The 17,249-nt window shown below is 44.0% G+C and overlaps 1 protein-coding gene across 1 annotated transcript in view; it reads right to left on the minus strand.

Moving 5' to 3' along the window:
* Positions 1-518, minus strand: part of LOC112237549 (multidrug and toxin extrusion protein 1-like) — a 54,728-nt gene extending 54,210 nt beyond the window's left edge. Inside the window, exon 1 of the mRNA XM_042309808.1 lies at positions 119-518. Coding sequence (XP_042165742.1) covers positions 119-313 — 195 coding nt within the window. The 5' untranslated portion in view covers positions 314-518. The remainder of the gene's footprint in view (positions 1-118) is intronic.
* Positions 519-17,249: the final 16,731 nt, after the last annotated feature.

The following is a 17,249-nucleotide window of genomic DNA, read 5'->3' on the forward strand; positions in this document are numbered from 1 at the left end:
TCACCACCATAACAACGGACCAATCACTGCAACAGTTACTTTGGTATGAACTAAAGGAATGACATTTCAGCAACACCCGGTCATTATTAGAGACAACGTTCTTAGCCTGCAGTCTCACCACCGGTCCCGCTAGTTTCAGAATTTGGCCAATCTCTTCTTTATAATGCACGGGGATCCAGCCTCTGATCCGCCTCAGACAGCCGCAGCAAAACACGGGTGACTCTACGGTGGATTCGGTTACCGAAGCTTCATCACTTTTAGAATGTCCGTTCACTACGTTAACCGCGACAGGATTTGATTTAGAATGATCCATTATGTGGAAGAGAGGGCGCGCAAAGGAGATATATGCGGCTGTAAGGTTTGCCCAACCAACTTCAGAAACTCTTGTTGATACAGAACGGTCCTTTGGCGTGTCTGAGTGCAGAGTAACAAACGAAAAATGTAGAGCGCTCAGTCGGCTACAGCAGGGGGTCGACACCGCCGCATGTGTTGTAGTTTGGGGCGTATTCTCGTCACCCCCGTCACGAGGATATTGCGTAAGGAGCCTACAGCCCTGTTGGGGAGAATGTATGGGTGTCCGAGCGGTGTATTAATATTTTAAACAGACGCCTCGGTGCATTTTTATTTACCTAGGCAAGTCGGTTAAGAACAAATTCTTATTTTCAATAAAAGCCTAGGAACAGTAACTGCCTGTTCAGGGGCAGAACGACAGATTTGTACCTTGTCAGCTCGGGGGTTTGAACTTGCAACCTTGCGGTTACTAGTCCAACGCTCTAACCACTAGGCTACCCTGCCGCCCCTTCTTGCAAAAACGAGTAGTGCTGAAGTCAGTCTCTCCTCCACTTTGAGCCTTGTCAGATGTACATGCATAATACCAGTGGTGGAAAAAGTTGTCTTGAATAAAAGTAAAGATACCTTAATACAAAATGACTCAAGTAAAAGTCGCCCAGTAAAATACTACTTGAGTAAAAGTATTTGGTTTTAAATATATTTAAGTATCAAAAGCAAAAATATAAATCATGTTAACTTCCTTATATTATGCAAACCAACCAAACCTTGTTTTTATTTTATTTACAGATAGCCAGGGGCAACACTCCAACACTCAGACATAACTTACATATGAAGCATTTGTGTTTAGTGAGTCCGCCAGATCAGAGGCAGTGTGGATGACCAGGGATGTTCTCTGTTTAGTGAGTCCACCAGATCAGAGGCAGTAGGGAAGACCAGAGATGTTCTCTGTTTAGTGAGTCCTCCAGATCAGAGGCAGTAGGGATGACCAGAGATGTTCTCTGTTTAGTGAGTCCTCCAGATCAGAAGCAGTATGGATGACCAGGGATGTTCTCTGTTTAGTGAGTCCTCCAGATCAGAGGCAGTAGGGATGACCAGGGATGTTCTCTGTTTAGTGAGTCCACCAGATCAGAGGCAGTAGGGAAGACCAGGGATGTTCTCTGTTTAGTGAGTCCACCAGATCAGAGGCAGTAGGGATGACCAGAGATGTTCTCTGTTTAGTGAGTCCTCCAGATCAGAGGTATGGATGACCAGTGTTCTCTGTTTAGATGTCCACCAGATCAGAGATGTTCTCTCTGTTTAGTGAGTCCTCCAGATCAGAGGCAGAGGGATGTTCTCTGTTTAGTGAGTCCTCTAGATCAGAGGCAGTATGGATGACCAGGGATGTTCTCTGTTTAGATCAGAGGCAGTAGGGATGACCAGGGATGTTCTCTGTTTAGTGAGTCCACCAGATCAGAGGCAGTAGGGATGACCAGGGATGTTCTCTGTTTAGTGAGTCCACCAGATCAGAGGCAGTAGGGATGACCAGGGATGTTCTCTGTTTAGTGAGTCCTCCAGATCAGAGGCAGTAGGGATGACCAGGGATGTTCTCTGTTTAGTGAGTCCTCCAGATCAGAGGCAGTAGGGATGACCAGTGTTCTCTGTTTAGGAGTCCTCCAGATCAGACCAGAGATGTTCTCTGTTTAGATCAGAGGCAGTGAGTCCTCCAGATCAGAGGCAGTAGGGATGACCAGGGATGTTCTCTGTTTAGTGAGTCCTCCAGATCAGAGGCAGTATGGGATGACCAGGGATGTTCTCTGTTTAGTGAGTCCACCAGAGTCCAGATCCAGAGGCAGTAGGGATGACCAGAGATGTTCTCTGTTTAGTGAGTCCTCCAGATCAGAGGCAGTAGGGACACCAGGGATGTTCTCTGTTTAGTGAGAGTCCAGATCAGAGGCAGTAGGGATGACCAGGGATGTTCTCTGTTTAGTGAGTCCTCCAGAGTCCAGGGATGTTCTCTGTTTAGTGAGTCCTCCAGATCAGAGGCAGTAGGGATGACCAGGGATGTTCTCTGTTTAGTGAGTCCTCCAGATCAGAGGCAGTAGGGATGACCAGAGATGTTCTCTGTTTAGTGAGTCCTCCAGATCAGAGGCAGTAGGGATGACCAGGGATGTGACCAGATCAGAGGCAGTTTAAGTCCTCCAGATCAGAAGTAGGGATGACCAGAGATGTTCTCTGTTTAGTGAGTCCTACAGATCAGAGGCAGTAGGGATGACCAGGGATGTTCTCTGTTTAGTGAGTCCACCAGATCAGAGGCAGTAGGGATGGACCAGGGATGTTCTCTTGATAAGTGTGTGACCTTTAACCTGTCAAAATGTAAAGAGTACCCTTCGGGAAATGTATGGAGTAGAAAGTAAATTATTTTCTTTAGAAGTGTAGTGAAGGAAAAGGAAAAGTTGCCAAAAATATAAATACCAAAGTAAAGTGCAGATACACTTAAAAACGACTTAAGTAGTACTTTAAAGTATTTTTACTTAAATACTTTACACCACTGCATATTACTAATGTTAGCTCTCCGCTTACATTTAAGGGCCCTGTTCTGAGCCAATTGTAATTTTCCGAGGTCCCTCTTTGTGGCACCTGATCAAACACCTGACCAGAAGTCCAGGTGCGACAAAACTAGAGCCTGTAGGACCTGCCTTGTTGATAGTGTTGTTAAGAAGGTAGAAACTAGAGCCTATAGGACCTGCCTTGTTGATATTGTTGTTAAGAAGGTAGAAACTAGGACCTGTAGGACCTGCCTTGTTGATAGTGTTGTTAAGAAGGTAGAAACTAGAGCCTGTAGGACCTGCCTTGTTGATAGTGTTGTTAAGAAGGTAGAAACTAGAGCATGTAGGACCTGCCTTGTTGATAGTGTTGTTAAGAAGGTAGAAACTAGAGCCTGTAGGACCTGCCTTGTTGATAGTGTTGTTAAGAAGGTAGAAACTAGGACCTGTAGAACCTGCCTTGTTGATAGTGCTGTTAAGAAGGTAGAAACTAGAGCATGTAGGACCTGCCTTGTTGATAGTGTTGTTAAGAAGGTAGAAACTAGAGCCTGTAGGACCTGCCTTGTTGATAGTGTTGTTAAGAAGGTAGAAACTAGAGCCTGTAGGACCTGCCTTGTTGATAGTGTTGTTAAGAAGGTAGAAACTAGAGCATGTAGGACCTGCCTTGTTGATAGTGTTGTTAAGAAGGTAGAAACTAGAGCATGTAGGACCTGCCTTGTTGATAGTGCTGTTAAGAAGGTAGAAACTAGAGCCTGTAGGACCTGCCTTGTTGATAGTGTTGTTAAGAAGGTAGAAACTAGAGCCTATAGGACCTGCCTTGTTGATAGTGCTGTTAAGAAGGTAGAAACTAGAGCCTGTAGGACCTGCCTTGTTGATAGTGTTGTTAAGAAGGTAGAAACTAGAGCATGTAGGACCTGCCTTGTTGATAGTGTTGTTAAGAAGGTAGAAACTAGAGCCTGTAGGACCTGCCTTGTTGATAGTGTTGTTAAGAAGGTAGAAACTAGGACCTGTAGGACCTGCCTTGCTGATAGTGCTGTTAAGAAGGTAGAAACTAGGGCCTGTAGGACCTGCCTTGTTGATAGTGTTGTTAAGAATGCAGAGCAGTGCTTTATTATAGACAGACTTCTCCCCATCTTAGCTACTGTTGCATCAATATGTTTTGACCATGACAATTTACAATCCAGGGTTACCCCAAGCAGTTTAGTCATCTCAACTTGCTCAATTTCCACATTATTCATTACAAGATTTAGTTAAGGTTTAGGGTTTAGTGAAGGATTTGTGCCAAACACAATGCTTTTAGTTTTTTGAAATTTTTAAGATTAACTTATTCCTTGCCACCCATTCTGAACATAACTGCAGCTCTTTGTTGAGTGCGCTTCCGAGTAGGCTCCCCACGTCACTACAGACACGGGTTCGATTCCAGGCTGTATCACAACCGGCCGTGATTGGGAGTCCCATAGGGCGGCACACAATTGGCCCAGCGTCGTCCGGGTTTGGCCGCTGTAGGCCGTCATTGTAAATAATATTTTTTTTCTCTCCTGACTTGCCTAGTTAAATAAAGGTTAAATAAAATAAATAAATACAAACCTAGTGGTGCCAGAGGAGCACTGTGAGTCAGGTGAAGAACGGAGGCTATGCTTGGGGGACCAGGAATAAAGCACGGAGGCTATGCTTGGGGGACCAGGAATAAAGCAGGGAGGCTATGCTTGGGGGACCAGGAATAAAGCACTGGGGCTATGCTTGGGGGATCAGGAATAAAGCACGGAGGCTATGCTTGGGGGACCAGGAATAAACCACGGAGGCTATGCTTGGGGGACCAGGAATAAAGCACGGAGGCTATGCTTGGGGGACCAAGAATAAACCACGGAGGCTATGCTTGGGGGACCAGGAATAAACCACGGAGGCTATGCTTGGGGGACCAGGAATAAACCACGGAGGCTATGCTTGGGGACCAGGAATAAAGCACGGAGGCTATGCTTGGGGGACCAAGAATAAAGCACGGAGGCTATGCTTGGGGGACCAGGAATAAACCACGGAGGCTATGCTTGGGGGACCAGGAATAAACCACGGAGGCTATGCTTGGGGGACCAGGAATAAAGCACGGAGGCTATGCATGGGGGACCAAGAATAAAGCACGGAGGCTATGCTTGGGGGACCAAGAATGAGGCATGGAGGCTATGCTTGGGGGACCAGGAATAAAGCACAAGTGAATTTGTAAATGGACTTTTTCATAATACAGTGCCACCGACCCGCGGCCTGCTACCAAGGACTTTGGCCCCCCCCTCTCCTTCTCTATGGCCGATGTGAGTAAGACATTTAAACATGTTAACCCTCACAAGGCTGCCGGCCCAGAAGGCATGTCTAGCCGCGTTCTCAGAGCATGCGCAGACCAGCTGGGTGGTGTGTTTACGGACATATTCAATCTCTCCCTATCCCAGTCTGCTGTCCCCAACGCTTCAAGATGGCCACCATTGTTCCTGTACCCAAGAAGGCAAATGTAACCGAACTAAATGGCTATCACCCCTTAGCACACTTCTGTCATCATGAACTCAAATCAAATCAAATCAAATCAAATGTTATTTGTCACATACACGTGGTTAGCAGATGTTAATGCGAGTGTAGCGAAATGCTTGTGCTTCTAGTTCCGACAATGCAGTAATAACCAACAAGTAATCTAGCTAACAATTCCAAAACTACTACCTTATAGACACAAGTGTAAGGGGATAAAGAATATGTACATAAAGATATATGAATGAGTGATGGTAGAGAGCGGCATAGGCAAGATGCAGTAGATGGTATTGAGTGCAGTATATACATATGAGATGAGTATGTAAACAAAGTGGCATAGTTAAAGTGGCTAGTGATACATGTATTACATAAAGATGCAGTAGATAATATAGAGTACAGTATATACATATACAAATGAGATGAATAATGTAGGGTATGTAAACATTATATTAGGTAGCATTGTTTAAAGTGGCTAGTGATATATTTTACATAATTTCCCATCAATTCCCATTATTAAAGTGGCTGGAGTTGAGTCAGTGTGTTGGCAGCAGCCACTCAATGTTAGTGGTGGCTGTTTAACAGTCTGATGGCCTTGAGATAGAAGCTGTTTTTCAGTCTCTCGGTCCCAGCTTTGATGCACCTGTACTGACCTCGCCTTCTGGATGATAGCGGGGTGAACAGGCAGTGGCTCGGGTGGTTGTTGTCCTTCATGATCTTTATGGCCTTCCTGTGATATCGGGTGGTGTAGGTGTCCTGGAGGGCAGGTAGTTTGCCCCGGGTGATGCGTTGTGCAGACCTCACTACCCTCTGGAGAGCCTTACGGTTGTGGGCGGAGCAGTTGCCGTACCAGGCGGTGATACAGCCCGACAGGATGCTCTCGATTGTGCATCTGTAGAAGTTTGTGAGTGCTTTTGGTGACAAGCCAAATTTCTTCAGCCTCCTGAGGTTGAAGAGGCGCTGCTGCGCCTTCTTCATGATGCTGTCTGTGTGGGTGGACCAATTCCGTTTGTCTGTGATGTGTACACCGAGGAACTTAAAACTTACTACCCTCTCCACTACTGTTCCATCGATGTGGATAGGGGGGTGTTCCCTCTGCTGTTTCCTGAAGTCCACAATCATCTCCTTAGTTTTGTTGACGTTGAGTGTGAGGTTATTTTCCTGACACCACACTCCGAGGGCCCTCACCTCCTCCCTGTAGGCCGTCTCGTCGTTGTTGGTAATCAAGCCTACCACTGTTGTGTCGTCCGCAAACTTGATGATTGAGTTGGAGGCGTGCGTGGCCACACAGTCGTGGGTGAACAGGGAGTACAGGAGAGGGCTCAGAACGCACCCTTGTGGGGCCCCAGTGTTGAGGATCAGCGGGGTGGAAATGTTGTTGCCTACCCTCACCACCTGGGGGCGGCCCGTCAGGAAGTCCAGTACCCAGTTGCACAGGGCGGGGTCGAGACCCAGGGTCTCGAGCTTGATGACGAGCTTGGAGGGCACTATGGTGTTAAATGCCGAGCTGTAGTCGATGAACAGCATTCTCACATAGGTATTCCTCTTGTCCAGATGGGTTAGGGCAGTGTGCAGTGTGGTTGAGATTGCATCGTCTGTGGACCTATTTGGGCGGTAAGCAAATTGGAGTGGGTCTAGGGTGTCAGGTAGGGTGGAGGTGATATGGTCCTTGACTAGTCTCTCAAAGCACTTCATGATGACGGAAGTGAGTGCTACGGGGCGGTAGTCGTTTAGCTCAGTTACCTTAGCTTTCTTGGGAACAGGAACAATGGTGGCCCTCTTGAAGCATGTGGGAACAACAGACTGGGATAGGGATTGATTGAATATGTCCGTAAACACACCAGCCAGCTGGTCTGCGCATGCTCTGAGGGCGCGGCTGGGAATGCCGTCTGGGCCTGCAGCCTTGCGAGGGTTCACACGTTTAAATGTTTTCCTCACGTCGGCTGCAGTGAAGGAGAGTCCGCATGTTTTAGTTGTGGGCCGTGTCAGTGGCACTGTATTGTCCTCAAAGCGGGCCAAAAAGTTATTTAGTCTGCCTGGGAGCAAGACATCCTGGTCCATGACGGGGCTGGTTTTCTTCTTGTAATCCGTGATTGACTGTAGACCCTGCCACATACCTCTTGTGTCTGAGCCGTTGAATTGAGATTCTACTTTGTCTCTATACTGACGCTTAGCTTGTTTGATTGCCTTGCGGAGTGAATAGTTACACTGTTTGTATTCGGTCATGTTTCTGGTCACCTTGCCCTGATTAAAAGCAGTGGTTCGGGCTTTCAGTTTCACGCGAATGCTGCCATCAATCCACGGTTTCTGGTTTGGGAATGTTTTAATCGTTGCTATGGGAATGACATCTTCAACGCACGTTCTAATGAACTCGCTCACCGAATCAGCGTATTCGTCAATGTTGTTGTCTGACGCAATACGAAACATATCCCAGTCCACGTGATGGAAGCAGTCTTGGAGTGTGGAATCAGATTGGTCAGACCAGCGTTGAACAGACCTCAGCATGGGAGCTTCTTGTTTTAGTTTCTGTCTGTAGGCAGGGATCAACAAAATGGAGTCGTGGTCAGCTTTTCCGAAAGGAGGGCGGGGCAGGGCCTTATATGCGTCGCGGAAGTTAGAATAGCAATGATCCAAGGTTTTTCCAGCCCTGGTTGCGCAATCGATATGCTGATAAAATTTAGGGAGTCTTGTTTTCAGATTAGCCTTGTTAAAATCCCCAGCTACAATGAATGCAGCCTCCGGATAAATGGATTCCAGTTTGCAAAGAGTCAAATAAAGTTCGTTCAGAGCCATCGATGTGTCTCCTTGGGGGGGAATATATACGGCTGTGATTATAATCAAAGAGAATTCCCTTGGTAGATAATGCGGTCGACATTTGATTGTGAGGAATTCTAAATCAGGTGAACAGAAGGACTTGAGTACCTGTATGTTGTTATGATCACACCACGTCACGTTAACCATGAAGCATACCCCCCCGCCCCTCTTCTTACCAGAAAGATGTTTGTTTCTGTCTGCGCGATGCATGGAGAAACCAGTTGGCTGCACCGACTCGGATTGCGTCTCTCCAGTGAGCCATGTTTCTGTGAAGTAAAGAACGTTACAGTCTCTGATGTCCCTCTGGAATGCTACCCTTGCTCGGATTTCATCAACCTTGTTGTCAAGAGACTGGACATTGGCGAGAAGAATGCTAGGGAGTGGTGCACGATGTGCCCGTCTCCGGAGTCTGACCAGAAGACCGCTCCGTTTCCCCCTTTTACGAAGTCGTTTTTTTGGGTCGCCGGCTGGGATCCATTCCGTTGTCCTGGGTGAAAGGCAGAACACAGGATCCGCTTCGCGAAAGTCATATTCTTGGTCGTACTGATGGCGAGTTGACGCTGCTCTTATGTTCAGTAGTTCTTCTCGACTGTATGTAATGAAACCTAAGATGACCTGGGGTACAAATGTAAGAAATAACATGTAATAAAAACAAAAAACTGCATAGTTTCCTAGGAACGCGAAGCGAGGCGGCCATCTCTGTCGGCGCCGGAAGTTGAGAGACTAGTAAAGGATCATATCACCTCCACCTTACCTGTCACCATAGACCCACTTCAATTTCCGTACTTCCCCAATGGGTCCACAGACGATGAAATCACCATCACACTGCCCTATCCCATCTGGACAAGAGGAATACCTATGTAAGAATGCTGTTCATTGACGACAGCTCAGCATTCAACACCATAGTACCCACCAAACTCATCATTAAGTTTGAGTCGCTGGGTCTTGACCCCGTCCTGTGCAACTTAACCTGGACTTCCTGACGGGCCACCCCCAGGTGGTGAAGGTAGGAAACAACATCTCCACTCCTGCTGATCCTCAACACTGACCCAAAACACATCTTCAGACTGTGTAAGGGCTATTTGACCAAGATGGAGAGTGATTGAGTGCTGTATCAAATCACCTGGCCTACACAATCACCCAACCTCAACCCAATTGAGATGGCTTGGGATGAGTTGGACCGCAGAGTGAAGGAAAAGCAGTCAGCAAGTGCTCAGCATATGTGAGAACTCCTTCAAGACTGTTGGAAAAGCATTACAGGTGAAGCTGGTTGAGAGAATGCAAATAGTGTGCAAACCTGTCATCAAGACAAACGATGGAGACTTTGAAGAATATAAAATGTTAATGTTTAATTTGTTTACATTTTTTGGGTTACTACATGATTCCATATGTGTTATTTCATAGTTTTGATGTCTTCACTACTATTCTACAATGTAGAAAATAGTAAAAATAAAGAAAAACCCTTGAATGAGTAGGTGTGTCAAAACGTTTTACTGGTACTGTGTATACACTGTAGTGTACACTCAGGTACATCCACCTAGTGCCGGGTCAGACCTCTTTACCTCTAGAACATCATGAATTCTTCAAGACATGGAAACAGTGCTTAATTGCTGTCAAGGGATGGAAATTTTGCCAGGAAAACATTCCCCTCACCATTACACCACCACCACCACCCTGTACCATTTGACACCATGCAAGATGGGGCCATGGGCTCGTGCTTCTTTTGACAAATCCTAACTCTGCCATCAGCATGATGCAACAGGAACCAGGATTCATCAGAACGTGCAACATTTCTCCACTCCTCAAGTGTCCAGTGTTGATGTTCTCGTGCCAACTGGAACCACTTCTTCTTGTTTTTAGATGATAGGAGTGGTTGTCTACTGCAATAGCACATCTGTGACAATGACCGACGAGTTGTGCATTCCGAGAAGCCTTTTTTCTCACCACTGTTGTCCTGCACAGTTATTTGCCTGTTTGTGGCCTGCCTATTAGATTGCAAGATTCTAAACCCTAGTGTGAAAAGCTGTTTCTGAGATAATAAACCAACCGCCTCTCACCAACGATCATACCATGCTTAAAGTCGCTTAGGTCACTCGTTTCACCCATTCTATCATTCAATGGAACAGTAACTGAATGCCTTGATGCCTGTCTGCCTGCTTTATATAGTAAGCCGTTGGCCACGTGACTCACTGTCTGTAGGAGCGATCCATTTTTGTGAACGGGGAAGGCAATAAATAATAATAAACTGGACCCTGAGTTTATATTCCTGTTTGATATGTATTTATATAATTATATTGGACATGTTATCCTTTATCACTCTCCAATCTATGTATCGTACATTAGGATGAGGTATTTTAGACCTTAGACCAATCTAGTTAGATTGCATCATATTACCTTTTCAATATTAGTTATCGATCACAATAACTGTTATCTTGAGCATCATTGTCATTTAATAATATGCCCGGGTATGATAGTTGTATTAATTCATCACAATGTAAACCTACTCATTAGAAGAAAACAACATTAGCAGCCCTGATGCAATATTAGCTTCAAAGTGAAACACCACTATTCTGGCTATTAATAATTCCTAAATAGTCAGTAAAATAGCTTATTTAGCCATTAAAAAACTGTTGTAGCCTGTCTGATATCATGCATGCAAGTTGACCTGTCATGTCCACAATGATGAAGTAGCAGACCAAGCAATACCCTATATGAGAGGAGGACCCTGTACCATGGGATCATTATTCTGGTAGGTGTCAACTTCATTCATCAACAGGTCCTGAGAAGATTGATTTTGTAACTTGGGGCGGCAATTTGCCTAGAGGTTAAGAGCATTGAACTAGTAACTGAAATGTTGCTGATTTGAATCCCTTAGCCGATTAGGTGAAAATCTCTCCGTGCCATTGAGCAAGGCACTTAACCCTCGCTCTGGATAAGAGTGTCTGATAAATGATGAACATGTCTACTTGTTATTTGTGATGTTTCCATTTTGGGATGTTTGTTCACTAGTAGCTCATTCTGCTAGAGTGACTACAATGTAAAGGTAGATATGTATAGGGGTGGAATGCTTTATGTAAAGGTAGATATGTATAGGGGTGGAATGCTTTATGTAAAGGTAGATATGTATGGGGTGGAATGCTTTATGTAAAGGTAGATATGTAGGGTAGAATGCTTTATGTAAAGGCAGATATGTAGGGTAGAATGCATTATGTAAAGGTGGATATGTAGGGTGGAATGCATTATGTAAAGGTAGATATGAATAGGGGTGGAATGCTTTATGTAAAGGTAGAAACAGTGTGGCAAAAAAGTATTTAGTCAGCCACCAATTGTGCAAGTTCTCCCACTTTAAAAGATGAGAGAGGCCTGTAATTTTCATCATATGTACACTTCAACTATGACAGACAAAATGAGAAAAAAAATCCAGAAAATCACATTATAGGATTTTTAAGGATTTTTTTTGCACATTTGGTTGCTGACTAAATACTTTTTTGCCCCACTGTATGTATAGAGGTGGAATGCATTATGTAAATAGTAGACAGTAACAGCAGTACACTGTAGGTAGGGGTAAAGGACAGATAATAGACAGTAACAGAAGTATACTGTAGGTATGGGTAAAGGATAGATAATAGACAGTAACAGCAGTATACTGTAGGTATGGGTAAAGGATAGATAATAGACAGTAACACCAGTATACTGTAGGTAGGGGTAAAGGATAGATAATAGACAGTAACAGCAGTATACTGTAGGTAGGGGTAAAGGATAGATAATAGACAGTAACAGCAGTATACTGTAGGTAGGGGTAAAGGATAGATAATAGACAGTAACAGCAGTATACTGTAGGTAGGGGTAAAGGATAGATAATAGACAGTAACAGCAGTATACTGTAGGTAGGGGTAAAGGATAGACAGTAACAGCAGTATACTGTAGGTAGGGGTAAAGGATAGATAATAGACAGTAACAGTATACTGTGGGTAGGGGTAAAGGATAGATAATAGACAGTAGCAGTAGTATACTGTAGGTAGGGGTAAAGGATAGATAATAGACAGTAACAGCAGTATACTGTAGGTAGGGGTAAAGGATAGATAATAGACAGTAGCAGTAGTATACTGTAGGTAGGGGTAAATGATAGACAGTAACAGCAGTATACTGTAGGTAGGGGTAAAGGATAGATAATAGACAGTAACAGCAGTATACTGTAGGTAGGGGTAAAGGATAGATAATAAACAGTAACAGCAGTATACTGTAGGTAGGGGTAAAGGATAGATAATAGACAGTAACAGCAGTATACTGTAGGTAGGGGTAAAGGATAGATAATAGACAGTAACAGCAGTATACTGTAGGTAGGGGTAAAGGATAGATAATAGACAGTAACAGCAGTATACTGTAGGTAGGGGTAAAGGATAGATAATAAACAGTAACAGCAGTATACTGTAGGTAGGGGTAAAGGATAGATAATAGACAGTAACAGCAGTATACTGTAGGTAGGGGTAAAGGATAGATAATAGACAGTAACAGCAGTATACTGTAGGTTGGGGTAATAGACAGTATAGATAAGGTAGAAAGGATAGATAATAGACAGTAACAGCAGTATACTGTAGGTAGGGGTAAAGGATAGATAATAGACAGTAACAGCAGTATACTGTAGGTAGGGGTAAAGGATAGATAATAGACAGTAACAGCAGTATACTGTAGGTTGGGGTAAAGGATAGATAATAGACAGTAACAGTAGTATACTGTAGGTAGGGGTAAAGGATAGATAATAGACAGTAACAGCAGTATACTGTAGGTAGGGGTAAAGGATAGATAATAGACAGTAACAGCAGTATACTGTAGGTAGGGGTAAAGGATAGATAATAGACAGTAACAGCAGTATACTGTAGGTAGGGGTATTGTGACTAGACAACAGGATAGATAAACAGTAACAGCAGCGTATTTGCGTGCTTCTACACCTGCATTGCTGTGTGGGGTTTTAGGCTGGGTTTCTGTACAGCACTTTGAGATATCAGCTGATGTACGAAGGGCTATATAAATACATTTGATTTGATTTGATTTACTCAGTCAAAAGAGTTGGTGCAAATATTGGTGCAAATATGGTCAATGCAGAGAGTCCGGGTAGCTATTTGGTTAACTATTCAACAAACTGTATAGCAGTCTTGTGGCTTGGGGATAGAAGCTGTCCTGTTGGTTTCAGACTTTGTGCATTGGTAGCATGGAATAGCAGAGAGAACAGTCTATGACTTGGGTGGATGGAGTCTTTGACAATATTTATAGGTCCTGGATGACAGGGAGCTTGGTCAGCCCCAGTGATTTACTAGGCTGTTCGCACAACCCTTTATAGCGCCTTGCGGTTGGATGCCAAGCAGTTGCCATACCAAGCGATGATCAAATCAAATGTATTTATATAGCTCTTCTTAAATCAGCTGATATCTCAAAGTGATGTACAGAAACCCAGCCTAAAACCCCAAACAGCAAACAATGCAGGTGTAGAAGCACGGTGGAAAAACTCCCTAGAGAGGCCAAAACCTAGGAAGAAACCTAGAGAGGAACCAGGCTATGAGGGGTGGCCGGTCCTCTAAGTGTCAGAGTTGGAGACAGCAGGTGCGGTAGAGAGCGAGTCAAACAGCAGGTCAGGACAGGTGCACATCCGGTGAACAGGTCAAGGCTATGTTCAGGTTGGAAGTATACATACACCTTAGCCAAATACATTTAAACTCAGTTTTTCACAATTCGTGACATTTAATCCGAGTAAAAATTGTCTTAGGTCAGTTAGGATCACCACTTAATTTTAAGAATTTGAAATGTCAGAATAATAGTTGAGAGAATGATTTATTTCAGCTTTTATTTCTTTCATCACATTCCCAGTGGGGCAAAAGTTTACATACACTCAATTAGTATTTGTTGGCATTGCCTTTAAATTGTTTAACTTGGGTCAAACTATTTCAGGTAGCCTACCACAAGCTTCCCACAATAAATTGGGTGAATTTTGGCCCATTCCTCCTGACAGAGCTGGTGTATCTGAGTCAGGTTTGTAGGCCTCCTTGCTCGCACACGCTTTTTCAGTTCTGCCCACAAATGTTCTAATGGATTGAGGTCAGGGCTTTGTGATGGCCACTCCAATACCTTGACTTTGTTGTCCTTAAGCCAATATGCCATAACTTTGGAAGTATGCTTGGGGTCATTGTCCATTTGGAAGACCCATATGTGACCAAGCTTTAACTTCCCGACTGATGTCTTGAGATGTTGCTTCAATATATCCACATAATTTTGCTCCATCATGAAGCTATCTATTTTGTGAAGTGCACCAGCCCCTCCTGCAGCAAAGCACCCCCACAAGATGATTCTGCCACCTCCGTGCTTTACTGTTGGGATGGTGTTCTTTGGCTTGCAAGCTTCCCCCTTTTTCCTCCAAACATAACAATGGTCATTATGGCCAAGCAGTTCAATTTTTTTTTCATCAGACCAGAGGACATTTCTCCACAAAGTATGATCTTTGTCCCCATGTGCAGTTGCAAACCCTTGTCTGACTTTTCTATGGCGGTTATGGAGCAATGGTTTCTTCCTTGCTGAGCAGACTTTCAGGTAATGTCGATATAGGACTTGTTTTACTGTGAATATAGACACTTATATACAGGTACTTTTTTACCTGTTTCCTCCTGCATCTTCAAATCAAATCAAATCAAAACACATGTTATTTGTCACATACACATGGTTAGCAGATGTTAATGCGAATGTAGCGAAATGCTTGTGCTTCTAGTTCCGACAATGCAGTAATAATCCAACAAGTAATCTAACTAACAATTCCAAAACTACTACCATATACACACAAGTGTAAAGGGATAAAGAATATGTACATAAAGATATATGAAACAGTGATGGTACAGAGCGGCATAGGCAAGATGCAGTTGTCACGACTCCGACCGAAGGACACTCCCCTTCCCGTTCGGGTGGCGCTCGGCGGTCGTCGTCGCCGGCCTACTAGCTGCTACTGATTATTTCCTCCCCCTCCTTATGTGTTGATTGAGTACACCTGTCTTGAATTAGGTAGTAGGCTTTATTAGTCAGTCGGCCCGCAGAGTTCCTTGTGCGGGATTAATTATTGTGACCATCTGTTTAGTGTACTTGTGTGCACGTCTATGGGTTTTGTGTTTTTCCCATTTTGAGGGTTTTCCCTGGACCGTTTAAGTCCCCCTGTTTGGGGGCATTTGTTTGTTCATTACGCCCTGTGTGTTCGTGAGGGTTGGCTTATGTTCGCCGTTTGTCGATGCATTAAAATAGCACTCACCTGAACTCTCTGCTTCCTGCGCTTGACTCCTCACCCACTACACTCAGATCGTTACAGCAGTAGATGGTATCGAGTGCAGTACATACATATGAGATGAGTATGTAAACAAAGTGGCATAGTTTAAAGTGGCTAGTGATACATGTATTACATAAAGATGCAGTAGATGATATAGAGTACAGTATATACGTAGACATATGAGATAAATCATGTAGGGTATGTAAACATTATATTAAGTAGCATTCTTTAAAGTGGCTAGTGATATATTTTTACATCAATTCCCATTATTAAAGTGGCTGGAGTTGAGTCAGTGTGTTGGCAGCAGCCACTCAATGTTAGTGGTGGCTGTTTAACAGTCTGATGGCCTTGAGATAGAAGCTGTTTTTCAGTCTCTCGATCCCAGCTTTGATGCACCTGTACTGACCTCGCCTTCTGGATGATAGCGGGGTGAACAGGCAGTGGCTCGGGTGGTTGTTGTCCTTGATGATCTTTATGGCCTTCTTGTGGCATCGGGTGGTGTAGGTGTCCTGGAGGGCAGGTAGTTTGCCCCCGGTGATGCGTTGTGCAGACCTCACTACCCTCTGGAGAGCCTTACGGTTGTGGGCGGAGCAGTTGCCGTACCAGGCGGTGATACAGCCCGACAGGATGCTCTCGATTGTGCATCTGTAGAAGTTTGTGAGTGCTTTTGGTGACAAGCCGAATTTCTTCACCCTCCTGAGGTTGAAGAGGCGCTGCTACGCCTTCTTCACGATGCTGTCTGTGTGGGTGGACCAATTCAGTTTGTCTGTGATGTGTACGCCGAGGAACTTCACAAGGTCCTTTGCTGTTGTTCTGGGATTGATTTGCACTTTTCGCACCAAAGTACGTTTATCTCTAGGAGACAGAACGCTTCTCCTTCCTGAGCAGTATAGTGGCTGCGTGGTCCGATGGTGTTTATACTTGCATACTATTGTGTGTACAGATGAAAGTGGTACCTTCAGGCGTTTGAAAATTGCTCCAGACTTGTGGAGGTCTACAATTTCGTTTGAGGTCTTGGCTGAATTATTTTGATTTTCCCATGATGTCAAGCAACGAGGCCCTGAGTTTGAAGGTAGGCCTTGAAATACATCCACAGGTACACCTCCAATTGACTCAAATGATGTCAATTAGCCGATCAGAAGCTTCAAAGCCATGACATAATTTTCTGGAATTTTCCAAGCTATTTAAAGGCACAGTGAACTTAGTGTATGTAAACTTCTGACCCACTGGAATTGTGATACAGTGAAATAATCTGTCTGTAAATAATTGTTGGAAAAATTACTTGTGCACAAAGTAGATGTTCTAACTGACTTGCCAAAACTATAGATCGTTTACAAGAAATGCGTGGAGTGGTTGAAAAATGAGTTTTAATGTCTCCAACCTAAGTGTATGTAAACTTCCTACTTCAACTGTACATTTCATTGATTGATTAAGATGTAGTTGTAATAAACATCTGCATTTTGAGTCTTTTTTAATCATTATTTTATTAACAAAAACAAAGACGTTGAGGAACAAATACTGTACATGCGTCTTTCTTTTGTAAATATATAAATCATTACCTATTATATTAAAGATAGGGCAGAATACTGCCCCCTTTGGAGGAATTGCGTGCCCATAGTAAACAGGAAAAAAATCTGTCAAAAATTGCTAATATATGCATATAATAATTATTATTGAATAGAAAACACTCTAAAGCTTCTAAATCCGTTCAAATTATGTCTGTATGTAAAGCAGAACTCTCAGGGCAGCCATTCTCCCAAACTCTCTCTTGTCATCAGAAAAGTTGGGCCAACTTTGATGTCATCGCCCCCACGGATCTG

The sequence above is a fragment of the Oncorhynchus tshawytscha genome, linkage group LG30 (assembly GCF_018296145.1).
Source record: "Oncorhynchus tshawytscha isolate Ot180627B linkage group LG30, Otsh_v2.0, whole genome shotgun sequence".
NCBI classification, from domain to species: Eukaryota; Metazoa; Chordata; class Actinopteri; order Salmoniformes; family Salmonidae; genus Oncorhynchus; species Oncorhynchus tshawytscha.